Source organism: Coregonus clupeaformis, chromosome 7, assembly GCF_020615455.1.
Source record: "Coregonus clupeaformis isolate EN_2021a chromosome 7, ASM2061545v1, whole genome shotgun sequence".
In the NCBI taxonomy this organism is placed as follows: Eukaryota; Metazoa; Chordata; class Actinopteri; order Salmoniformes; family Salmonidae; genus Coregonus; species Coregonus clupeaformis.
The window spans coordinates 25,275,648-25,301,068 of NC_059198.1; the positions used below are offsets into that span (position 1 = coordinate 25,275,648).

General features: G+C 45.2%; 4 protein-coding genes across 8 annotated transcripts in view; 3 read left to right on the forward strand and 1 right to left on the reverse strand.

Annotated features, from left to right (window-relative positions):
* LOC121569452 (microtubule-associated serine/threonine-protein kinase 1) overlaps positions 1–2,045 on the forward strand; it is a 98,898-nt gene extending 96,853 nt beyond the window's left edge. For both annotated transcript variants that reach the window (XM_041880428.2, XM_041880429.2), the window contains exon 26: positions 100–2,045. In XM_041880428.2, coding sequence (XP_041736362.2) covers positions 100–1,760 — 1,661 coding nt within the window. In that variant the 3' untranslated portion in view covers positions 1,761–2,045. The remainder of the gene's footprint in view (positions 1–99) is intronic.
* Positions 2,046–5,394: 3,349 nt separating this feature from the next.
* LOC121569453 (cysteine protease ATG4D-like) lies at positions 5,395–10,462 on the forward strand. 4 transcript variants are annotated; one of them, XM_041880430.2, is made up of 11 exons: positions 5,395–5,699; positions 6,421–6,668; positions 6,757–6,840; positions 6,955–7,128; positions 7,272–7,548; positions 7,650–7,717; positions 7,817–7,965; positions 8,075–8,153; positions 8,240–8,316; positions 8,582–8,701; positions 9,203–10,462. In XM_041880430.2, the coding sequence occupies exons 2-11, from the start codon at positions 6,482–6,484 to the stop codon at positions 9,386–9,388; spliced, it is 1,401 nt and encodes a 466-aa protein (XP_041736364.1). In that variant the 5' UTR covers positions 5,395–5,699; positions 6,421–6,481; the 3' UTR covers positions 9,389–10,462. The 4 variants fall into 4 exon arrangements, with proteins under 4 accessions (XP_041736364.1, XP_041736366.1, XP_041736365.1 ...); XM_041880432.2 differs by having other exon boundaries at positions 5,395–5,548; positions 6,399–6,668; XM_041880431.2 differs by having other exon boundaries at positions 5,395–5,548.
* A 380-nt stretch (positions 10,463–10,842) lies between these two features.
* On the reverse strand, positions 10,843–12,816 carry LOC121570515 (galactose-3-O-sulfotransferase 2-like). The gene is made up of 3 exons (XM_041881983.2): positions 12,656–12,816; positions 12,048–12,365; positions 10,843–11,842 (listed from the first exon to the last, which is right to left on the reverse strand). Exons 1-3 carry the CDS (start codon positions 12,772–12,774, stop codon positions 10,933–10,935), a joined length of 1,347 nt encoding a protein of 448 aa, XP_041737917.2. The 5' UTR covers positions 12,775–12,816; the 3' UTR covers positions 10,843–10,932.
* A 3,327-nt stretch (positions 12,817–16,143) lies between these two features.
* On the forward strand, positions 16,144–24,411 carry LOC121569455 (transcription activator BRG1-like; the record flags this gene model as incomplete). Its single annotated transcript, XM_045221628.1, has 6 exons — positions 16,144–16,443; positions 21,708–21,965; positions 22,138–22,267; positions 23,019–23,450; positions 23,750–23,848; positions 24,062–24,411. Coding segments are annotated over exons 2-6 (1,227 nt in total), but the record flags the coding sequence as incomplete, so codon positions are not given.
* Positions 24,412–25,421: the final 1,010 nt, after the last annotated feature.

Sequence of the window (25,421 nt, forward strand, 5' to 3'; positions counted from 1 at the left end):
CCTACATTACTGTACAACACTCCTCTTAGCATCTGCACACTCACATAACAAAATAATACAGTTTGAATGATTGCTGTATGTCTCCTCTTCACTCCTCAGGCAACTCTTCTCAGAGCAGCTCGCCAGTCTCCAGCACCCCTAACTCCCCGGCTGCCTCCCAACACATGAGACCCAGCTCCCTGCACGGCCTCTCCCCCAAGCTGCACCGCCAGTACCGCTCAGCCCGCTGCAAGTCAGCTGGCAACATCCCCCTGTCCCCCCTGGCCCACACACCCTCCCCCACCACCTCCTCCCCCCCACCCCTGTCTGGCCACACGGTGGGTAGTTCCAACACCACCCAGGCCTTCCCAGTCAAGCTCCACTCCTCTCCCCCTGTGGCCCGTCCCAGGCCCAAAAGCGCAGAGCCCCCCCGCTCACCCTTGCTACAGCGGGTTCAGTCGTCAGAGAAACTGGGCGCGCCCATCCTGCCCTCCTCTTCATCTTCATCGTCATCTTCCTCGCCCCTTGCAGGGGGGGTGTCGATGCGTAAGCACAGCCTGGAGGTGTCACATGGGGACTACAGGAGGGAGTCTTTCAACTGCGAGCACAGCCTGCAGAGTCTGCTAGAGATGGAGGGAGAGAACGGGCCCGTTCCCCCCTCTCCCTCGTCTTCCTCCTCCCCCTCTCCCCCCACGGTTGGAGAGACAGGGTGCCTGAAGCCTGCAAGGAGGCAGGGGAGGCAGGAGTCGCCCCTGAGCCGGGACACACTGCTGACAGGGAGGGAGAGAGCTGCCCAGACTACAGCATCTGACCCTCACACTGACAGCACACCTGTTAAAGTGGAGCCCAAGACCAGCGCTGGTGAGACAGCTAAGACATTAACCCCTTTTGAGACTCTGAAGAGAAAAGCCTCCCCAGTACCAGGTGAGGCCCAGCCTAGCCCAGCGTCAACCCCCTCCACTCCAGGGGCCAAGTCCAGCCCAGCAGACAAACCTCTAAGCTCCAGTGCTCCAAGCTCTGAGACAGCCAGTGGAGGCCCTAAACCCACTGAGAAGGCCCCAGACCAGGCCACAACCCAGAGTCCGCTCTCCCAGGAGCGTAAACACCAGGCTGTCCAGACAGACACCACCCCAGTAAGCAAAAGCCAGGAGAAGAGTGAGGAGAAAGGGAGTGTGGGCCCAGACAAAGCCACTACACAGAGGGCGGGAGCTACAGAGGTGGCCAAGCCAAGTAAAGACACACAGATGAAAGAGGCCACTTTGAAAGGAAGGATGGGGGGCATTGACAAAGCCACTGAGACCAGGGTTAAAGGACCTGCTCCTCCAGTCCCAACCCAAGCACCAGCCCCATCCCCTCTTGCCATAGGCCCAGGTCCAGCTTCAACAAAATCCAGAGCAGACAAGGTTTCAGTTCCGTCGAGTAGCTACCGAGAGGCCAGGGAGGAGAGGAGTCACCTGGAGGTGGTGGAGGAGAACCCCATGTCCCCCTCCTCCACCGCTGCCTCCCCCTGCTCCAGCAAGTCACACCCTGTCTCCCCTGGTGACAAGGCAAGCTTTGTGACTCAGCTGACCAGTGTGGCCAAAAACGTGCTGGGGCCTATGAAGATGGGATCCCAGGAAGGGCCCAAGGGCGTTGAGGAGAAACGGGGAAGTTCAGCAGGAAAGTCTGAGGCTCCGTCTGGAGGTAGTCGACGGGGGACCCAGGGGACATCTCCAAGTCCTGTCGGCTCAGCTCAGCCTGAAAAGGCAAACACAAGGAATTCAGGTAAGCACCACTTCTGATCTGCGAGCGAGGGACAAACCTGGGATCTCCCAGAAAATACTTTATGATCGGAATATCATGCCACCATATCAGGCACAGAATGGGGCACCCTCAAAAAAGGGACAAAAACATGTACGCCTAAAAAACACACACCAAATATATAGAAAATACAGACCTGTAGATAAAACAAGAATATGTGGAGGAATGTGCTTTAATGCTGTTCTCAAATGTGTGTTGTATGTACAGTTGAAGTCGGAAGTTTATATACACCTTAGCTAAATACATTTAAACTCAGTTTTTCACAATTCCTGACATTTAATCCTAGTAAATCCTAGTCCTTAAGCTATTTTGCCACAACTTTGGAAGTATGCTTGGGGTCATTGTCCAATTGTAAGACCCATTTGCGACCAACCTTTAACTTCCTGACTGATGTCTTGAGATGTTGCTTCAATATATCCACATCATTTTCCTTCCTCATGATGCCATCTATTTTGTGAAGTGCACAAGACCCTCCTGCAGCAAAGCACCAGCACAGCATGATGCTGCCACCCCCATGCTTTACGGTTGGGATGGGGTTCTTCGGCTTGCAAGCAACCAACTTTTTCCTCCAAACATAACGATGGTCATTATGGCCAAACAGTTCTATTTTTGTTTCATCAGACCAGAGGACATTTCTCCAAAAAGTACGATCTTTGTCCCCATGTGCAGTTGCAAACCGTAGTCTGGCTTTTTCATGGCGGTTTTGGAGCAGTGGCTTCTTCCTTGCTGAGCGGCCTTTCTGGTTATGTCGATATAGGACTAGTTTTACTGTGGATATAGATACTTTTGTACCTGTTTCCTCCAGCATCTTCACAAGGTCCTTTGCTGTTGTTCTGGGATTGGTTTGCACTTTTCGCACCAAAGTACGTTCATCTCTAGGAGACAGAACGCGTCTCCTTCCTGAGCGGTATGACGGCTGCGTGGTCCCATGGTGTTTATACTTGCGTACTATTGTTTGTACAGATGAACGTGGTACCTTTGCGTTTGGAAATTGCTCCCAAGGATGAACCAGACTTGTGGAGGTCTACCATTTTTTTCTGAGGTCTTGGCTGATTTCTTTTGATTTTCCCATGATGTCAAGCAAAGAGGCACTGAGTTTGAAGGTAGGCCTTGAAATACATCCACAGGTACACCTCCAATTGAGTCAAATGATGTCAATTAGCCAATCAGAAGCTTCTAATGCCATGACATCATTTTCTGGAATTTTCCAGGCTGTTTAAAGGCACAGTCAACCTAGTGTATTTAAACTTCTGATCCACTGGAATTGTGATACAGTGAATTATAAGTGAAATAATCTGTCTGTAAACAATTGTTGGAAGAATTACTTGTGTCGTGCCAAAACTATAGTTTGTTAACAAGAAATTTGTGGAGTGGTTGAAAAACCTAAGTGTATGTAAACATCCGACTTCAACTGTATGTACTGTATGTGTAATGTATATAGTAAAAGCGTGTCTTCTTGCATGTTCCAAATTGTACATGAGAGATGAAAGAGAATATTTAAAGAGATGAGGAAAAAAATCCAACAGACCTGATGGTAGTGAACACTGTGAACATCATGTCAACAGCCCTCACACATTCCCAATGTAAACAGCATGCCTATAGGCAGGCTTCTGTCACAGTCTGTCACCACGAGGAGGATTACCCATGTCCGTCAACTCCAGTGCCATCTTTTCACTCAGTTAAAATACAAAAATAGCACCTTGTTCTTTTTCTCACACAGTACCTGGAAAAAATATTGAGAGAAGAATTGTTGCATTGGTGTAACATGCATTGGTGTAACAAATTGAGATGTGTTGCTAACTGAACTAAGATGATGACCTGCTTGCTAAATGTGGAACTTGGAATTGTATTGTTTAAAGGAGAGCTGAATGAATTTGTTTGAGTGTTTTAAGGGCTGAGTCCTGGTTGGATTTAGGTAGACTATCTGAACTTGCACAGGGACACTATGCAATGGGCTTTTTAGGTATTTTCCTGTGTGTCCCCTACTTAATAAGTTTACAATGTACCCATGAACGGATGTTAGGGAGGTAAAGGTTTGCAATAAGCCAAGCAAGCAGATATATTGTTTTACGAATTGTCTCCATTGACTCCATCCACTGGGCACACACTGGTTGAATCAATGCTGTTTCCATGTAATTTCAATGAAATTACATTGAACCAACATGGAATAGACGTTGAATTGACGTCTGTGCCCAGTGGGCATTGTGAATTGTGCAATTATTTAGGTTCTGAAATGAATACAGTGCTAATGAATTGAACTAAAGAAGAGGAACCCATATGTCTCTGTGTGTGAATTAAGTGTGGTCAGGTGATGAAATAGATACTATAAAATGGGAGTATTGTTTGAGACTTACTCGTACTCTGGCAACATAGGCTAGAACTCTCCCTTTTCAATGTATGCAAAATTAGCGTTGTATAATGTAATGTGTGAAGAAAAGTGCTTGTTTACAGTGATGTGTAATTATATGCAAGTTCTATGTAGAATTCCTAGTCAGATCTGAGAGCCCGCGTAGACCTAGGCAGCACTCTCATCAGTGACATAACTGAATATGTTCATGCCCATACCTGTATCAGACTGCCATCTTGTGGTCATCACAAGACTGTCCTGAACATAGTATTTGAGGTCAAAATGTCATTCACACATAATCAGTTCACAATTTGATGACACAAGATTAGATTTTATCCCACATATTACCTTCATATCTTCATGATTTTCTATTTTAACCACTATTCCATTCATATAGCTACTAGAAACTTGTTTGTTTGTCTAAATACAGTTTGAAAAAACGTTTTGTGTGTATTATGACCGATAAAGAGAGACGTATGATACTGATACAGTGCTCTTAGGAGATGACAAACAGCTCATATTTAGATGAATGCTAGTTAAAAGCTTGTGTTGTGTATGAGCGGATGTGCGTGGAAATTGCACTTTATTTTGTGTCAAATGTATTTATCTATTTATTTTTATTTATTATATTTGATTATTTGTCAATTGCTCTCAAATGGTTTACTTGTGCATTGTTCTTTGAATTGTTATTTATATCTCTAAATTGTAAATCTACAAATGAATTTACCAAATCTGTGTGGTTGTCCTATTTTGTGCAGTTCTACTTCTGTCATTCCATAAGAGTTGCAATACGCCATGGCCTCTGTCCATGTTGACTTATGTGTGAGTTTAGACTTTTTATGACACTTCTCTCAGTTCATTGTTGTCCATGTCATTTTATTCCCTAGGCACTGTTATGAAACCAATGCAAAAAAGCCTAAAGTGTAATAAAATCCTGAAAGAGAATCCTTCAATTATCATGTGCCTGTTTGTGTTCTTGTTGTGAGCCATAACTTTGACCGAAAACTTCTAAATGGATTTCAGAAGGGTCTATAGCGCGGCCACGTTCAGCCAAACTTTGTCCAACCTTGCAGATAGACATTTCATGAATAGAGCCTACATGATTCCTTATTCTATATGTCAGAGAGGCATGTTTGTTCTACGTAGCATATATCTGAAGGTTCCAAAACGTTGCGTCATGCTGAACGAGCCGCAATGATGGAGTAAATCAATGGAGTAAATGAAACTTTGGTCCTTTATTGACCAATCACGAATCACGATGCCGATTGCCAAGTAGACAAACAGGAAGTCAGGCCGCTAGCTAATCACTTCAGTAAATCTGGGATTACTTGTTCTTGAAAGTCAGCTCCAATTCAGACAAGTTTTTTGTTGACAGTAGTTTGTTTGTAAGTGAAACAAACAAGATGACATGTGTAAATAAAGGTAAAGGACAAATTATCGACCAGCTATAAAGAGCTCTGGAGAGAAGAACAGCTAACGTTAGCTTGTTTACAGAATATAAGAAGACATGGACGTCGTTGGCTAGCTAGATAACGTTAGCTCGCTGTCAATTAGCTATTAGTTCACTAGCTATGTAAGTTAGCTAGCAAATAGCTAGCGTGCATTGAGTTAGTTTAAGATTTGAAAGCAATATACAATATTTTTGTTAGCAATAGTTTTCCAATGTAACGTTAGAACACATTCAGCCAGCAAGAAGTTCGTCATTGGCAAATGAATGCCAACGTGCTTGCCATTGGCATTATGTTGGAAAAAATGTTGACGATTCATCTGTAATGTTAAGAGACATGTAACTAGCTACCTCAATCCTAGGCGTGTCACCTGTAATGTTAGCTGGTTGTCAACACAAATATTATTACTTACGTTAAACAATTCAGGTGCTGATTTATCACACAGTTTATCACAGATTCTTAGCTCGCTACTGATATAGGCTAACCAGCTATAAAATCTTTCAATGTATATTAAACAGTTGGATGCTAGTTACATACGAAGGCAGATATAGTTATATTGTGTGAGTAACTGCATTTTCAGTGTCTGCTTAAAAGAAAGTGCTGCTCCACCATTATTTGCCAGAAGATACTGACCCTACCGTTACGCTTGTTTAAACTGAGCTACACTGGGGTCAGAACATAATCATAGTTACATTAAGACACTGTGGAGCCAGCGCGAGAAATGGCTTGAAAAACGTACTACTATGTTCGGTGCAATCAATATCTCTCAGCTTACATCAGAGCTTTGCCCCTGAGGTAATCAAGGTTTCTTCTTGGCTGAATAGTCATTGCTGTGTCCACTCTCAGGTTGCTATGGCAATAAGGAAATGACCTCCAGACTCCAGACAGTTGGTCAAGCCCAGTAGTCATGAATCCCAGTTCTCCCTGTGAGGGCCAGAGCCCTGAGGGTGACCCTCCAGAAGATTGGTTCCACCTCTCCACCGTGTCTCTGGGAACTCAGGGCTCTTATGGAAGCCAGGATGACCCAGAGGAACCTGAGGAGAGAGGCAGACTCAAGTCCAAGTTGGTGTCAGCATGGAACAATGTCAAATATGGTATGTGTGCCTAGAACCTTTTTGACCTAACAGTGACCAGTCACTTACTGTTTGTCATTTTATAGTTTGTTTTCCTTTCCTCATCCAGGCTGGTCATTCAAGTCAAAGGCCCGCTTCAGCAAAACCTCTCCTCTGACCATGCTTGGACAGTCTTATTTGCTCAGTCATGGAGGTGAGAGATGACTCCACCCTTTTAAAAAGACTCACACCTAATTGTAAACTGGTATGTAACTGTATTTGAGACAATTCTATATTCAAGGCCAGTGTCTGTCCTGTGTTTTGTCAGTGGAGAGGGAGTCCTTTCGCCGGGCCTTTGCCACTCTGCTGTGGCTGACGTACAGGCGGGGCTTCCCACAGCTGGATGGTTCTTCTCTGACCACAGACAGTGGCTGGGGCTGCATGCTGCGCAGTGGACAGATGCTGCTGGCACAGGGGCTGCTGCTACACCTGCTGCCGCCAGGTAAAATAAAAAACACACTTGTGCATGTGGGACACACACATACATACAGATACATGTTTCCAGCAGCATCTCAAAGTATCTCCTGAGTAACACACTACTACAGTTTATCACTACTTAGCCTTGTCCCTCTCTATTGTTGCCAGGCTGGACCTGGCTCTCTGCCCACCATGTGTCCAAAGATGACATGGAGGTACAGGAGTCTCGCTCCTTGGGTCCAGAGGTGACTAAGAAGGGAAGGAGGAAGAGCATAGCGTCCTTCCTGGAGAGCCGGACTGAGGTCACTCACAGACGGGTGGTGTCCTGGTTTGGGGACCATCCCATCGCCCCGTTCGGGCTGCACCAGCTGGTGGAACAGGGCACAAGCTCAGGGAAGAAGGCGGGGGACTGGTACGGCCCCTCCATCGTAGCACACATACTTCGGTGAGAACTTAGAAGAAGCTAAACCTGCCCTCTCCCCCCAGGCATCTGCATTCAGGACAATACATCTTCCCTTAGTGATGTGGGGTATCTGTTTGTTTTAGTAAGGCTGTTGAAGCAGCATCAGCAGAGGTGTCCAATCTGACAGTGTATGTAGCACAGGACTGCACTGGTGAGTGTTCCCTTGTTATCTCATTCTCACTATTTGGCAGGGTGCCCATCAGACTATAGTAATAGATGGTATCATTATGTGGTTCCTGTCCCTGTGTAGTGTACATAGATGACGTGGTGAGAATGTGTGAGCGACCTCTATCTGAGGGCTCCAAAGGACCCAGTCCAGCCTGGAAGTCTGTCATCATCCTGGTCCCTGTGCGCCTGGGAGGAGAAGTCCTCAACCCCACCTACATCAAATGTGTCAAAGTATGTGTCAAGTCAGAGTAACATGCTAGAGACATGCACACAGACACTGACAACCACAAAACACAGTGAGAGATTGGTAAATCATGCTTGTGTTTTTATCTATCCATAGAACCTCCTGAGGTTAGAATGCTGCATTGGAATCATCGGCGGCAAGCCCAAGCACTCTCTGTTCTTCGTTGGGCATCAAGGTAGGTGTATGGTCTTCCTGTTGTCATTCTGTATTTTTACAGTCCTTGTACCCTCACTCTGACCATGCTCATGTTTCCTGTGCTAGACGAACAGCTGTTGTATTTGGACCCCCACTACAGCCAGTCCACAGTGGATATCACACAGGATAACTTCCCCTTAGAGGTAATGGAAGGTGCTCTCTTCCTGTTTTGGCTGTCTGTGTTTGCAAACCCTATACATTATTCTATATCCATGACACTAGCCCAGCTTCTAGACCGAGATTGTATCTCGGTCTAGCAGTATAACACTAAGCCACTTATTTACCAACCTGTCTGTGCTTGTTTGGCAACACTTTCGTGTTACAATCAAGATAAAATCTCGGTCGAGAAACTGGGCTACACTGACGCCACAATCTCTCGCCTTAATGGGGCCTTGTTCTCCCCTGCAGTCGTTTCACTGTAAGTGTCCCAGGAAGATGGCCATCAGTCGCATGGACCCCAGCTGCACTATAGGCTTGTATGCCAAGAGCCAGAAGGACTTTGAGTTACTGTGCTCAGCTGTTAGCACGGTATGTGGGGCACACACACACAGGCACTATTGCTGCTACTATTTATTATTATTTATCTGAGCTATACTGTATATTATTTTTGTGTATATATTTTCAAACATTAAAATTGTTCATTTGTTACTACTTTGTATTACTTATTGTGTATTATTATTTGTATAAATGGGTATTGCACTGTTGAGGAAAGCTTGCAAGTAATGCGTGCATGTGACCAATAAACTTTGATTTTATTTGTGGTGTCCTGGTCAGGGGAATAGGCTGGCTATGGATTTGAACCCTGGACAAGATGCTGTTGTTTACTCTTGAGTGATCAAATATGCATATATGAAGAGTACGCTGTATAACTGGTGCAGGACATGTTTTAGTTGCAAGGAGCCATGTACATTATTGCTTTTACAGTATGTCGTAATACAGTCATGCCCATTGGTTAATGGTTACATTGAGATGAGGGGAAATATAAGAGCTCTCCTAGAGATGGTTCTCTCATCTCTTTCTCTTCCCCAGGCTCTCTCGTCATCAACAGAAAAGTACCCCATCTTCACCATTGCAGAGGGTCAGGGACAGGATGGGGGGCAGGAGGATGAGAGCGATGCACCCCCAAACTCTATCACCCACATCCTGACAAAGGACAAGGAGAGGCTGAGAAGGACCAATACCAGCAACAGCATGGATGAGTTTGTGTTATTGTGAACTAACGTAGCAGGCGTAAAAGTTCTAAGCTAGGTTGAATTAGCTGTATCCCTGAAAACCAGAACATCCGGTTGTTGGCAACTCCGCTAAGGGTGCTGTGAACAGACTGACTTAATGTGCCCTGAGTGGTCAGCAGGGAACATAATTAATATACCGACTCATACACATAGTTACTGAACTGAGCTTTATCAGTGGCAACTACTGACAAGGGGGGACATGCTCCAGATTTAACCTTTATCCCCAACCTCCACAGGCAATAACTAGGCTTGGTGAGGTGTTGCTGAATAGAACAGGCCAATGACACTATTCTCGTGTATTTATTCGTTTTAGATAATTATTTATTGTTTTAAGGTGACGTTGTGATGAATGTAACAGAAGGTTTTTAAATGAAGGTTTTTGTATAATTGTTTTTAATTTTAAGGTTCTGATATTAGTATGGTTTTGAGGTTCTTATGTTAAATATCCTGCCTTCAACTTCATTGTTTACTATTCTACATGAGGGATCCTACATGAAGTCATGTCATGGGTGACTCTATGCCCAGCTGAAAGACACTGACTGACCCTATTTCATCATTGTGTAGATAGGCTGCTCATCCCATAGTCCTCTCCACTACAACCTTTTGTTGAAATACTTTGTCCTGCATTAGACTCGACAATCTGGGCTCTGAGCTGCTGTTTGACGTCATGTGACAGGATGTCTGCTCTGTGAATGGATTAGGAAATTGGATTCCTTAGACCTTGGGACGTGCACATGGAACTGGTGAATGGAATCAATTTGTTTTAGAAATGTGTGTATTGGTTTTATATGTGGTTGAGTGGGGAGAGTATAAAATATTAATCTTAAAATATGCATCAGTCAATTTAAGAGGCACATTCTGGGCAATATGGGGTTGCTTTTGCCCTGTTTTTTTTTCCCGGAATGAATGTTTTTTTTACATGGAAAGTGAGTGGCACAATGCATTCAATAAAAGCTATCAATAAAATAAAAAAAATCACCCTACTTCATCAGATGGATTTAGTTTAGGCCATACAAATTTGAATTACATGTTTAACAGATACCCTGCTGTGCTTCTACATCTGCATTGCTTGCTGTTTGGGGTTTTAGGCTGGGTTTCTGTATAAGCACTTTGTGACCTGCTAATGTAAAAAGGGCTTTATAAATACATTTGTTTGATACCCCTCTTGTTTTCTGCCCACCCAAAAAATCTGAAAAATTGTACTGAAAAATTTAAAGATTATAGCTAAAATAATGGCCTCAAGCTTCTAGTAAAGAGATACGCCACTTCCTTTCGGATTATGGCTGAACTATTCCTCTTTTAGCCTCCCCAAGGCTATCTATTGATTAGGTCACTAAGAGTTGAATTAAGGTCGCTATAGTATTTTAACAAGAAGGTCCACATAAAAAAAATCTGTTAAACATTTGGAAAGATACTCTATGGAAAGAGACCCTCTAACAATGTTTGTATTTTTTGTTTATTGGAAAAATACATCAAAAGCAGAGGAATTCTGAGCAGTGTAGAATCTAAAATGGAAAGTGCTGCACATTAGTCTGTAGGTATGGACCTCATGTCATGGCCATACTGCTGGAAATAGAGGTGAGAGTGGTACTGTAGCTCAGGCAGCACTAGTCGCACACAAAGCCCCTCTTCCTGCAGAGTCAGGTTCCCTCGTACCTCGTATCCCAGGATGGTGACTGTGTCGGTCTGCCAGGGCCTGACCAGGTCCTCCAGCTCACCAGGGGACACCCCTCCCCTGGCCACACACTTCTGTCTGAGCCTCTGTGTGGAGGCCCTCAGCAGGGCCACCTCCCTGTTCAGCCTCCCCAGGCCATACTGCTCAGCTTTCTCCCAGAACACCTGCAGAAATAAGTTGTAGAGCAGCACGTCCAGACTGTTCCAGGCCCGGAGCCTGGCCTTGGTGTCCTCCTCCAGCGGGGTGACGTCCGAGGGAGCGCGGACGTTCAGGTGCACATAGGCCAGCTCCTCAGGCTCCAGCTGCAGCAGAGCCCCCAGGAGAACCAGAGACTCATCAAAGTGCTCAGCGATCATCACCAGCTGGAAGGCCTCCTCCAGCTGAGCCAGCTCCATGGGCCAGGACGCGTTCCACTCCTGGCTGCTGAGGCCCAGGTCAAAGCTCATAGGGTTCCTGGCTAGGCCATTCCCCGGTTCTGTAGGGTCCCAGTAGGACTCTGGGGCCTCCAGGAAGACCGAGAGGGCTGACTTCCTGTTAGCCGTGTCAGCTGCCTTTTTGGATAGAGTGAAGGCGGGTACAGTGGAAGTATAGTAGCTGAAAACAGACTCAAAGGTCCGTAGAGGATCACGCAGAAGGGTGATGTAGATGGTGTTCCTGGGCATCACCTGTCTCAGCTGTCCCAGGTCCAGCCGCATGTGGCTGCAGAGCATGTCGAACTGAGAGGAACCCGGTGGCAGCTCATCCACAAAGTCTGCTCGGAACCTGGAGCCATAAGGAAGGTAAAACCCATGTTAAAGTAGTGAAAGTTATCTGTAGTTAATATCCACCAAACGGAGGGGCTCCAAATGTACCACAGACCTGACAGTAAATTTGATTGATAATCTGAACATTGCAATAGAACAGATCTACTCATCAGATGAATAAAGGTAACCGTATCTTACAGGAGACAGTAGTCGTGTGCCCATACCTATCTGGGTAGCTGAACTGGTATGCGTAATAGGGGAAGGCGAAAGTGAGGCTCTCCTTCTCCCCAAGGCGGAACATCAGATTCTGGACAGTGCTGCTTCCAGTCTTGTGTGTTTTGAGGAAAGCTACAGGCGGAGGGCTCCTCCTTGTCCTCATAAAGGTGTACCCATTGGGGTCTCTTTGATGCTGCAGATCGGGGGTCTGAACCTCCTTCCTCCTGTTAGGGGCAGTGTGGGATGGGATGGGTGTGTTAGGAGGAGCATCGTCAGAAAGTGCTCCCCTCTCCTCCACCTTATGGCCCTTGTGCCCAGAATAGTGGCTTTCGAAAAAGGAAAGAGAGAGGATTTCAACTGACATCTAGGTAAACATAGTCTCTACAGAACTTTTGCAGCTTAGCTGTATGCCATGACAAAATACTCCTCATTAATCAATTCTGTATTTAAAAGGTTTTTTAATCCGTAAATGCATTTACATAAATATATGTTGTGTTTCTCTGGTACATTGTTACAATAACCACTGAGCTAAATCTATTAGTTTTACCACCAGCTACAGCTACAGACAGTACATAATGGTGGGGAGAGAGAGAGAGACAGACAGAAAGTCCCTTACCTTGGATGCTGCAATGACTGAGTAGCCAGGAGCATGAGTAACAAGGTGACACACAAAGCCATCAGGAGACCCATCACACGGTGTCTCCAAAGTTGGGTGGACAACCAGCGGAGGGTCATCTCCTTTCCGTGGCCCACCCGAAACACTTTCCTCTGGAACCTTCTTCCCTTCCAGCATGGTAAATAGGCTCTGGGACTTTGAAGGTGAGACTGGGTTCCGGAGCTTAAAGAAACTGAGAGATACCTGACCTCACCCTCTAAGCTGGCTCAGCGAGATGTCACGCAGCCAGCCAGCAACTCTCCAGCCAAGAACTCATGATGATTGAGTTTTTGACTAACAAGATTTGAGACTGTCTATTCTATAGCTTTGCTGCTGTAAACAGTCGCGTACGATGCAACTGCAATATGACAAGGCTAATGTCCTATTCACATGTTAAGAGAAGCAATCACTGTTTCTGTATATTAGGGATGCCAAATACTAAAAGCTAAACTGGACAAAAAAACAAGAGACAAGGACATTAAGGAAAATAAATAAATACAATAAATTAGATAAAATTAAAATAAATAAGAACAGAAAATTCCCCAACACAAAGAATAGTAAAACCACCTAGACCTAAAACAACAATGAAAATGTATTATAAGATTGTGTGATATGAATGTGTGTGATATGACTGTGGCAAACACATTGACAGTGCTATTCATTTAAATGGACTGGGTCTGATGTTGGAGGGGACGTTGCTTTCCTCATCGACCCTTAACGCGCATTATCATTCAATTGGTTAAAATGCTACATGTCAAGATACTATTGGCTCATACTAAAACGATAAACGCCTAACCCTTACCCAACTGTGAGCAGGCCATGTTCATTACGAAAACGTTGCGGAAATGCCATGACTAGAGCAGACATGAGTCCTTATTCGATACACTAAAGAGGTAGCTATGTTTGTTCTACATAATACATTTATATCTGAACGTTGGCCAACGTTTTGTCCTGCTGAACGCAGCCCAGTTCCAGTGGCGCACGACTCCAGGATTTTTTGACTCGACTCCGACTCCTGTGATTGTAGTCGAAAGGAGTCGACTCTTGCTCGACTCCCAAAACACGCATAAACGGATGCGCACACACACATACACATACACACCACCTCATTATTGCAGAGTCCTACTAGGAAGACTACATTTTAGAGGACTGACATGAGCATGATGCTTACCATTTGCATATATAAGGACTATTTTGTTTGAATATAGAAGGTGATGTGTAAGAACTATAATATTTCAGTGATATTTCTGCTGTGTGCAGCCTTGACGGAGCCCATGGGATGAGGCGGCGCACTCTATGCTGATAAGCCTATTATTTGACATGTTATAGCCCTATTCGGACGGGTATTACTAGAGACGTTGGTTTTGTAATTATTATCCAAGTATGTGCGTTATTCCAGAGGAATATACATATATTTTTTAAATTATTGAATGGACTCTTATGACGGAAACCTGGAGGTTGTTATTGTAGGCGTGAAGATATTTCAATGTCATGTCTAGACGATAATAGGCTACACTGATAACTCGTGCTTGGCTGATAAATCTGTATAGGTCTCCCCATAATATTTAAATTGATGAAGTGTGATCATAATCATTATTTTTGCGATCCATCCATGGTAGACATCCTTCCTAATAACAATGCCCCACATCCTGCTGATTTGAGCTGCTGAACCGTTTTTGCACTTGACTGTGTTTATGGATGAGAAAGTGAACTTGCCATTTCCAAAAAGTTAGGCGGGGATCCTGCTTTGCGATCTATTGCCTAGGACAGGGCTCTTCAACCCTGTTCGCGGAGAGCTACCATCCTGTAGGTTTTCACTCCAAAAACCTACAGGAAGGTAGCTCTCCAGGAACAGGGTTGGAGAGCCCTGACCTAGGACATCAACAGCCAGCCAGGGTTGAATTAAATAAGCTTTAAGCAAGCATTTTTATTGCACATTTAGGCCTAATTGAACTGATGCATTTGGCGATGTTCAACTTCAATTCACTGGCACTATGAAGAACAGTTTAGCCATACTCACTGTCTGCCTAATATATACTTTAATATACTTTTGGTGAATTGACGAGGCATAGCTAGATACAGATTACCAAAATATAGCCTATGCGCAGGGTTCTAACAGTCTTTCTCCTTGCCCCTATCTTCTCTCTACCTCGACTGCTCCTCTTTCTCTTCGCTATGAAAAACGCTAGTGTGTGTTTGGTCTTCGGTCTGTTGCATGTAGAGTAGAGTAGCTCAGCCTACTCATTGATAGCCCGTACTTTAGCGAATTTGCGCGAGACATTGCAAGCCAAGAAATTGCGAAATACAGCATTGCAATAGCCTACATATTTTGATTACCGATGCACAGTTCTGCCTGGTGGCCAACATGCCTACCTATGCCTGGCTGTGCCCCTCCCCTCCCATCTCAATTCAATTTAAGGGGCTTTATTGGCATGGGAAACATATGTTTACATTGCCAAAGCAAGTGAAATAGATAATAAACAAAAGTGAAATAAACAATACAAAATTAACAGTAAACATTACATTCACAAAAGTTCCAAAATAATAAAGACATTTCAAATGTCATATTATGTCTATATAGTGTTGTAATGATGTGCAAATAGTTAAAGTACAAAAGGGAAAATAAATAAACATAAATATAGGTTGTATTTACAATGGTGTTTGTTCTTCACTGGTTGCCCTTTTCTTGTGGCAACAGGTCACAAATATTGCTGCTGTGATTGCACACTGTGGTATTTCACCCAATAGATATGGGAGTTTATCAACATTTTTGTTTTCGAATTCTTTGTGGGTCTTTGTAATCTGAGGGAAATATGTGTCTCTAATATGGTCATACATTTGGCAGGAAGTTAGGAAGTGCAGCTCAGTTTCCACCTTATTTTGTGGGCAGTGTGCACATAGCCTGTTTTCTCTTGAGAGCCAGTTCTGCCTTTGTCGGCCTTTCTCAATAGCAAGGCTATGCTCACTGAGTCTGTACATAGTCAAAGATGTCCTTAATTTTGGGTCAGTCACAGTGGTCAGGTATTCTGCCACTGTGTACTCTCTGTTTAGGGCCAAATAGCATTCTAGTTTGCTCTGTTTTTTTTGTAAATTCTTTCCAATATGTCAAGTAATTCTGTTTTTGTTTTCTCATGATTTGGTTGGGTCTACTTGTGTTGCTGTCCTCTCTCTCTCCCACCCTCGCTCTTTCTTTGCTGTGAAAGAAGCCAGAGTTTGTGTTCTCTAAGTAGACTACGGAAAATAGTTTCCTCCGTTGCAAAAAAAATACTGATTCTTAGGAGTCGAAGCTTGACACACAGAAATGGGAGTCGACGGGCAAAGAGTCGAGGAATCGATTACTTTGGAGTCGACTCCCACCTACAACCAGTTCTCACCGTGGTTCTATCTAGTCCCTATGCATTTCATTTCAATAACCTGTATTTTCATATATTTTTTTTTACTGTAAAGCGGACTGGTACATATTCCAATCTACAAAACAGCACCTTTGGTTGTGGTTATTAAACGTGGCAATACAGCTAGTGTTGATACCGGTAAATGTTTTTTTGACACTGCACATTTTATTCAGATAGAAAAATGTATGTAAACGGGGCTCAATTGCTTTCATTGTTACTGTCAATGACTACTATCAACATGGATCCCTCACGATCTTGTTTTACTACATGTAATAGTATTGTTCTATAATAACTTGTACACCCATCCCCCACGTCGACATACTTCGAAAGGACCTACCCGCGAAGGGTGATTTCAATGTAAGTCAGATTCAACTGTTTTCTTTTTTAGACTTCGTCGATGTTATCCTTATTCAGATTATTGAGACGTCATTTCATTTTCTAATACCTTTTGGTTATCGTTGGGTTGGAAGGCACGGGAGTCAGGACCGACATTATTAGTCTGTCTGCAGACAGTGGCGGCAGAGTAAAATTAATAAATGTTGTTTTTGGTAAATGTATCTAGTTAACTAGAGCGGGGATGCGGGTTGGATCAATCAACTGAAATTATTTGTAAAAACTTTTTTACTCTCGCCGAATCTCTAAAGTCAGCAAAATAACCAAATTCTCAGCATACATTTTGTTACGACAGCATGGTCGGCTAGCAGAGACCGTACCATCAGCCAACTGTCTGGCATTATTTGTTTATTCGCAATTATTATGTAGAAAACAATGTTTGAAATGTAGCCCATCACATGGTGAATGGTTTCTGACCTCAAACAAATATAGCGTGCTACTATGTTGTAAACGGAGCTAACGGAGGTTGTTTTGCTGCTAGCTAGCTTTCTAGCCAAGTCAAGCTATGCTAGCTAACTATACATCACATTAGGTGCCTCACGAGCAGTAATACTGTCGATCTCTGCGAGTTTTGAAAGTGTTAACAGCATCGAAGACCGATAAGGAGTTACCAGTATCTTTGGTGGGGGATAATGTTTTGGGTGATCAAACTTGAATTGTGTGTCGCAGTGGGGAATGGCGTCCCTTGAGGGCAAGAACGAGATGTATGTCAGAAGGAAGTGCAGTATTATCATAAGGAACATACACATGGATTACGGAGGATGAAAAGAGAGGCAGAGGTCTTTGAAGAGAGGGAGGAAGAGGGTGAGTTTGAATTGGTTAAAAATGGAGGAAAAAGGGAGATGGTTTGTTGAAGAAGAATGGTAGAAAGTGTGAGCTGTACACCGGATCGAAGACAGGAGAGGAAGATAAATTAAAGTGAATGAGGCCAGGCAAGGTATCGGAGTTGGTAGGTGTGGTGAAGTTCTCGGAGCCTGAGGATTGTACCGAGAGTCAGAATAAAGATGAGTCTGTGACGGTAGGAGTGACCTTTGGAAAAACGGTACAGCCTTTTGGCTGATCCATTTGTGGTTTCAGGGTGAGTGAAAATGGAGTTAGGTGCTGTGGAATTGGTTAAGGTAACCCAAAGTGGTCTTGTGATAATTGTTTCTGTTGGTCAGATGGAGCAGGCGCTCCGCGTCAAACGACTGGGGACAGGATATGTGAATTGTTTAGGGCGCCATTGAAAGGAGTAATTACAGGGTAGTGGTGAAAGTGGACCAACTGAAGCCAGGGGAAGATTCCCGGTGTTTGTGATGCTCTTCGTTTGGTGCAACACATACAGGATGGCTTGAGTGGAGAAATAGAAGAGTTGTTGTGTTCTTTTGAGTTTTGATGTTCAATCTTTGCCTGACAAAGTGATGTTAGGATATATCAGTTATCCAGTACAAGCTTTTATACCTAATACATTACGTTGTTACAGGTGTGTCAAGCTTATTGGCATGCGGCAGCAGTGTGTAGGAGGGAGGTTCCTAGGTGTGCAAGAAATCTTTCTAGTCCTACCTCAGGCCAACAGCCTGCAAGGACAGGACACCACCACTCAACACACCCTGTAGGCCTAACTCTTCTGATGTCCAGTGTGGTACACCCAAATACCTCTCTGCAGCTGCCACCACAACCTCAATTGTATGCGGCTTACGTTCCATCCCTGCAGTACAGTTGATAACCATTACCTTACTGAAGCATATATCATGTATTGGCCTATCCCTCTGTACTGGTACAGATCTACTACTCACACCACTCCACTCAGGATCCCTCCCCTTTGACCCATCTTCTTCTCGATTCCTTTCCAACAATGCAGAGAGAAAAATATAAAAATAATAACACAAGGAATAGCCTAAATACACAATGAGTAACGATAACTTGGCTATATACACTGGGTACCAGTACTGAGTCAATGTGCAGGGGTACGAGGAAATTGAGGTAGATAGCTATGTACATATAGGTAGGGGTAAAGTGACTAGGCAACAGAATAGATAATAAGCAGCAGTATATGTGATGAGTCAAAAGAGTTAGTGTTAAAGGGGGTCAATACAGATAGTCTGTGTAGCTATTTGGTTAACTATTTAGCAGTCTTATGGCTTGGGGGTAGAAGCTGTTAAAGGTCCGGTTGGTTCCAGACTTGGTGCGTTGGTACCGCTTGCCGTGCGGTAGCAGAAAGAACACTCTATGACTTGGGTGGCTGGAGTCTTTGACCATTTTTAGTGCCTTCCTCTGACCCCGCTTGTTAGAGGTCCTGGAATGCCGGGAGGTCGGTCCCAATAATGTACTGCTGGGCCGTACGCACTACCCTATGTAGCACCTTGCATTTGGATGCCAAGCGGTGATGCAGCCAGTCAAGATGCTCTCAATGGTGCAGCTGTAGAACATTTTGAGGATCTGAGGGCCCATGCCAAATCTTTTCAGCCTCCTGAGGGGGAAAAGGTGTGTAGGTGTGTGTGGACCATTATTTAATGGAGTTGTGCGCGGCCACGCAGTCGTGGCTGAACAGGGAGTACAGGATGGGACTACCACACACCCCTGAGGGGCCCAGTGTTGAGGGTCAGCGTGGCGGATGTGGTGTTGCCTACCCTCACACTTTTGTCTTAAGTTGAGAATGTTTGGGCTAATAACTTGACAAAATGAACCACCTTGTGACTGAAGCAAATAAACTAACTCAGGAGGTGGATGGGCTGTGCTTTCAGGTTCTACCAGTCTAGTGTCTTATTTTCCCTGTGCAGCTCATGATCCGTTGTTTACACTCTGCTAATGCTCTACTGAGCAGCCTCTGCAGAGAAAGCTTATCTCTGTTTAGCTACAGTTTCAGCTTGGCTCATCTTATCTCAACGTTCATGTACATTTTCCTACGCTGAGCATGGATGTTTGTGTGTTTGGATAGGGTGGCCTTCTGCGTATATTCCCAACTATTTGTGCCAGTCATGCATATTCACACAAAACATACATTCAGATGACTACAAAATGGCTACCATCTTGAGAATTGGATCTTGTTATTCAAACCAATTGATGTATTTTAGGTCATTTGGGCACAAATGAGAACCCAAAGCTCAGAGAACACAAAGTCAATTTGTGGATGATGGCTACATAGAGATCGACTGGTTGCGTACCAGGGCTGGGAATTGCCAGGGACCTCATGATACGATATTATCATGATTCTATATACAGTGAGGGAAAAAAGTATTTGACCCCCACTCAATCAGAAAGATTTCTGGCTCCCAGGTGTCTTTTATACAGGTAACGAGCTGAGATTAGGAGCACACTCTTAAAGGGAGTGCTCCTAATCTCAGCTTGTTACCTGTATAAAAGACACCTGTCCACAGAAGCAATCAATCAATCAGATTCCAAACTCTCCACCATGGCCAAGACCAAAGAGCTCTCCAAGGATGTCAGGGACAAGATTGTAGACCTACACACAAGGCTGGAATGGGCTACAAGACCATCGCCAAGCAGCTTGGTGAGAAGGTGACAACAGTTGGTGCGATTATTCGCAAATGGAAGAAACAAAATAACTGTCAATCACCCTCGGCCTGGGGCTCCATGCAAGATCTCACCTTGTGGAGTTGCAATGATCATGAGAACGGTGAGGAATCAGCCCAGAACTACACGGGAGGATCTTGTCAATGATCTCAAGGCAGCTGGGATCATAGTCACCGAGAAAACAATTGGTAACACACTATGCCGTGAAGGACTGAAATCCTGCAGCGCCCGCAAGGTCCCCCTGCTCAAGAAAGCACATATACAGGCCCGTCTGAAGTTTGCCAATGAACATCTGAATGATTCAGAGGAGAACTGGGTGAAAGTGTTGTGGTCAGATGAGACCAAAATCAAGCTCTTTGGCATCAACTCGCCTTGTTTGGAGGAGGAGGAATGCTGTCTATGACCCCAAGAACACCATCCCCACCGTCAAACATGGAGGTGGAAACATTATGCTTTGGGGGTGTTTTTCTGCTAAGGGGACAGGACAACTTCACTGCATCAAAGGGACGATGGACGGCGCCATGTACCATCAAATCTTGGGTGAGAACCTCCTTCCCTCAGCCAGGGCATTGAAAATGGGTCGTGGATGGGTATTCCAGCATGACAATGACCCAAAACACACGGCCAAGGCAACAAAGGAGTGGCTCAAGAAGAAGCACATTAAGGTCCTGGAGTGGCCTAGCCAGTGTCCAGACCTTAATCCCATAGAAAATCTGTGGAGGGAGCTGAAGGTTTGAGTTGCCAAACGTCAGCCTCGAAACCTTAATGACTTGGAGAAGATCTGCGAAGAGGAGTGGGACAAAATCCCTCCTGAGATGTTTGTGAACCTGGTGGCCAACTACAAGAAACGTCTGACCTCTGTGATTGCCAACAAGGGTTTTGCCACCAAGTACCAAGCTGCTTGCCGATGGTCTTGTAGCCCATTCCAGCCTTGTGTAAGTCTACAATATTGTCCCTGATATCCTTGGAGAGCTCTTTGGTCTTGGCCATGGTGGAGAGTTTGGAATCTGATTGATTGATTGCTTCTGTGGACAGGTGTCTTTTATACAGGTAACAAGCTGAGATTAGGAGCACTCCCTTTAAGAGTGTGCTCCTAATCTCAGCTCGTTACCTGTATAAAAGACACCTGGGAGCCAGAAATCTTTCTGATTGAGAGGGGGTCAAATACTTATTTCCCTAATTAAAATGCGAATCAATTTATAACATTTTTGACATGCGTTTTTCTGGATTTTGTTGTTGTTATTCTGTCTCTCACTGTTCAAATAAACCTACCATTAAAATTATAGACTGATCATGTCTTTGTCAGTGGGCAAATGTAAAAAATCAGCAGGGGATCAAAATACTTTTTTCCCTCACTGTATATTGCGATTCAATACTGGGATTCGATGTTCCAAACATATTGCTCACTATATGTCTGCTGCAGAGGGACAAGAGAGTCATGAGAACATGTTTTTTTGATCAGTCATGAAAATAAAAGTGCAAAAATATTAAAAAAGATAATAGAGAACAAGCTATGAGGGAAAAATACTGGTGTTTTGGTGCAGATACAGCCAACTAATGCGATATTGTCAAAACGATACAATATATCGTCAACAATAATATCAACCCCCCCCACCCCCCCATCACTGGTACACAGTAAATTGTACTCCTCACTGCTGGGTTGGTTTGTTGTAAATACTGGTCAGTATCTCATCTGTCATTTGTCCTCTCTGCAGAGTGGAGCTTGGTGCTGTCACATTCCCGAACTCAGCAGAGAGATGTCCACCCCGGACCCCCCCATGGGAGGGACGCCCTGGCCGGGCCCCTTCCCAGGACCAGGGCTTTCTCCAGGAGCCATGATGGGCCCCAGCCCTTCCCCAGGCTCTGCTCATAGCATGATGGGACCCAGCCCAGGTCCCCCAGCCTCTGGACACCCCCACCCTCAACAGGGGCCCTCAGGATATCCTCAGGAGAACATGAACCAGATGCACAAAGTAAGACAGAAAATGGGCATATCCATAACTGTAATGTATGTAAAATGTCTGCAATGGTACCATTTTATGAGAATTTTATTGCATTAATCTATTCTTCCTTTACTGTACATAAGAAATGTATGTGCTATCTAAGTAGGACATGCTTATGTTAATGTGTGTTGTCTTCTCATAGCCTATGGAAGGCATGCATGAGAAGGGCATGCCTGACGACCCTCGCTACGGACCGATGAAGGGCATGAGACCAGGTGGAGGCCACATCGGAATGGGACCCCCTCCTAGCCCCATGGACCAACATTCCCAAGGTACCATACCATGGTGTACTGAATAGATTAGATTGCATGGAGGATAGAGGAAACATTGGCTCTGTTATTGAAGGAGCTTAACACAAGGTTAACTTATTATCTTTCCATATGATCTTAAAATGGTGATTGTGATTTTAGGCTTAAGCACAATTGTCTTTAAAGCCAATTACCTGAAAAGAGGAACTGTGAACGCTAACTCGTGTAGACGCATGTGCACTTGTACTGTGAACTCAACCAGCCACTTTCTCCTCTTTCGCTTCTGTTGTTTTGTTGGGTAGCGTGAGCAGCAGATGCTCAGTGGAGGGGCATGAGGCTTCCCCTTTCAGACAATGAAGGTGGCAGCTGTCTGCTACAAAAACAGTCAGTCACCAAGGAGAGAGAGACAGAGGGGCTGTTGAAATACTGTAATACAGGGGAGGGTGTTTTTCTGTTGACTCTTCTATCCTGTATTGACTGGTGACAGAGGGTGAGGCTCAGCTGTAATGTGTGCATGTCTGTTAGAGACTGTGATTTGTAAAGTGTTTGTATCGCCAGTCCAGCCCATAATCATAATACCAGTCTGCATTTTGGTTTTGGCTAACATTTCTTCTGGTCTGTTAGCATCCATTTCACCACTATTTTCAATGTATCTAGCCATTTTATTAGTCATTCAAATCAGTTTCCCACTGTTCTCAATTAAAGGGACAGTCATGCCCTACCATTCCCAGGGAAGATTACTTTTCTCACCTGTGCTGTTGTATCTCCTCCCCAGGCTACCCCTCTCCACTGGGGGGTTCTGAGCACTCTCCCAGCCCTGTGCCAGCCAACGGCCCTTCCCCCGGCCCCATGATGCCCTCCGGCCCTGGAGGTGTCCCCATGGAGGGCGGTGACCCCAAGGCCACGGGCCAGCAGGACTGCGGTGGTGTCCTGAGTTTTGGTTCTGTGCCAGGTGGGGTTGGGCCGGGTGGATCTACCCCCTTCAACCAAAACCAGCTGCACCAGCTCAGGGCCCAGATCATGGCCTACAAGATGCTGGCTCGCAGCCAGCGCCTGCCAGACCACCTGCAGATGGCCGTGCAGGGCAAGAGGCCCATGCCAGGGATGCAGCAGCCAGGGATGCCCAACATGCCCCCTTCCTCTGGGCCCGGAGCAGGGCCTGGGGCGGGGCCCGGACAGCCACCAGCAGACTACAACAGACCTCTTGGTGAGTGGGGTGGGCACATGCAAGGTTATGCTACACAGCCTGTCAATGAGTTTTGCAACCCTATGAATTACACATAAATGCACATAATTACAGTCAATCACACACAAATGCTGTCTGTCTTAAACAAAGAAAATAAATAATTTGAATGCTGAACACGGACCCCTGGTGGTGAAACTTAAAAACACGCTCTCAGTTCAAGCACCATTTTCTAAGTTAACTATACTTCAATAAGGGATGTCTGTGAGTGTGAATGGCCAGGCAGTGTCTGATCATATCTAATGTCCCCTGTCATCTTGCAGGAATGGTAGGCCCCAACATGCCTCCTCCAGGACCCTCAGGTGTTCCCCCTGGTATGCAGGGCCAGCCCTCCAACGGACCCCCTAAACAATGGGCCGAAGGTGAGCCTCATCTTGACCCCTGGGCAATGATTCACCTGTGTGTGAGAGGGCACTAGTCTGTAGTGTTTTTAGTCCACGTTCTTCTCTTTCCTGTGCTGAAAATTTCACCAGACCTATCACAAGAAATACACACATATTAAACAGATAATCAATACACCAAAACACTCTGTGGAATGGTAGAACTAATAACTCCTTCAATGCCATATGTTCTAGGGCCCATGGTGAATGCTGCTGCTCCATCCAGTGCCCCCCAGAAGCTGATTCCCCCTCAGCCCACTGGCAGACCCTCCCCTGCTCCCCCCTCCGTGCCCCCAGCTGCCTCCCCGGTCATGCCCCCTCAGACCCAGTCCCCTGGGCAGCCCTCCCAGCCCCCACCCATGGTGCTGCACCAGAAACAGAACCGCATCACGCCCATCCAGAGGCCCCATGGCCTGGACCCAGTGGAGATCCTCCAGCAGAGAGAGTACAGGCTGCAGGCTCGAGCGCTGAGGCGCGTAGCACGTAAAAATCGTCTGTCCTCGGTTGCAACACTCACTACCAAGTTCCAAACTGCCTCTGGAAGCAATGTCAGCACAAGAACTGTTCGTCGGGAGCTTCATGAAATGGGTTTCCATGGCCGAGCAGCCGCACACAAGCCTAAGATCACCATGCGCAATGCCAAGCGTCGGCTGGAGTGGTGTAAAGCTCACCGCCATTGGACTCTGGAGCAGTGGAAACGCGTTCTCTGGAGTGATGAATCACGCTTCACCATCTGGCAGTCCGACGGACGAATCTGGGTTTGGCGGATGCCAGGAGAACGCTACCTGACCGAATGCGTAGTGCCAACTGTAACGTTTGGTGGAGGAGGAATAATGGTCTGGGGCTGTTTTTCATGGTTTGGGTTAGGCCCCTTAGTTCCAGTGAAGGGAAATCTTAACGCTACAGCATACAATGACATTCTAGACGATTCTGTGCTTCCAACTTTGTGGCAACAGTTTGGGGAAGGCCCTTTCCTGTTTCAGCATGACAATGGCCCCATGCACAAAGCGAGGTCCATACAGAAATGGTTTGTCGAGATCGGTGTGGAAGAACTTGACTGGCCTGCACAGAGCCCTGACCTCAACCCCATCGAACACCTTTGGGATGAATTGGAACGCAGACTGCGAGCAAGGCCTAATCGCCCAACATCAGTGCCCGATCTCACTAATGCTCTTGTGGCTGAATGGAAGCAAGTCCCCGCAGAAATGTTCCAACATCTAGTGGAAAGCCTTCCCAGAAGAGTGGAGGCAGTAATAGCAGCAAAGGGGGGACCAACTCCACATTAATGCCCATGATGTTTGGAATGAGATGTTCAAAGAGTAGGTGGCCACATACGTTTGGTCATGTAGCGTACACTTTATTTTTTGGGGGGGTGGTAGATCAACTTAAATGTTGCAGATAGACAGAAGCCACAATCAATGTAATTGTCTGCATCATTTCCAATCCGCCCTATATTTATATACAGTACCAGTCAAAAGTTTGGACACACCTACTCATTCAAGGGTTTTTCTTTATTTTTACTATTTTCTACATTGTAGAATAATAGTGAAGACAT

What these genes read in the sequence shown, in the direction of transcription:
- LOC121569453 (XM_041880430.2), top strand. Translation starts at nt 6,482, where the DNA reads ATGAATCCCAGTTCTCCCTGTGAGGGCCAGAGCCCTGAGGGTGACCCT. An exon ending in TTATTTGCTCAGTCATGGAG is followed by an intron (nt 6,841 to 6,954) that starts GTGAGAGATGAC and finishes GTGTTTTGTCAG; the next exon opens with TGGAGAGGGAGTCCTTTCGC. An exon ending in CCTACATCAAATGTGTCAAA is followed by an intron (nt 7,966 to 8,074) that starts GTATGTGTCAAG and finishes ATCTATCCATAG; the next exon opens with AACCTCCTGAGGTTAGAATG.
- LOC121570515 (XM_041881983.2), bottom strand. Translation starts at nt 12,774, where the DNA reads ATGACCCTCCGCTGGTTGTCCACCCAACTTTGGAGACACCGTGTGATG. An exon ending in CAGTCATTGCAGCATCCAAG is followed by an intron (nt 12,366 to 12,655) that starts GTAAGGGACTTT and finishes CTTTTTCGAAAG; the next exon opens with CCACTATTCTGGGCACAAGG. An exon ending in CAGTTCAGCTACCCAGATAG is followed by an intron (nt 11,843 to 12,047) that starts GTATGGGCACAC and finishes TTATGGCTCCAG; the next exon opens with GTTCCGAGCAGACTTTGTGG.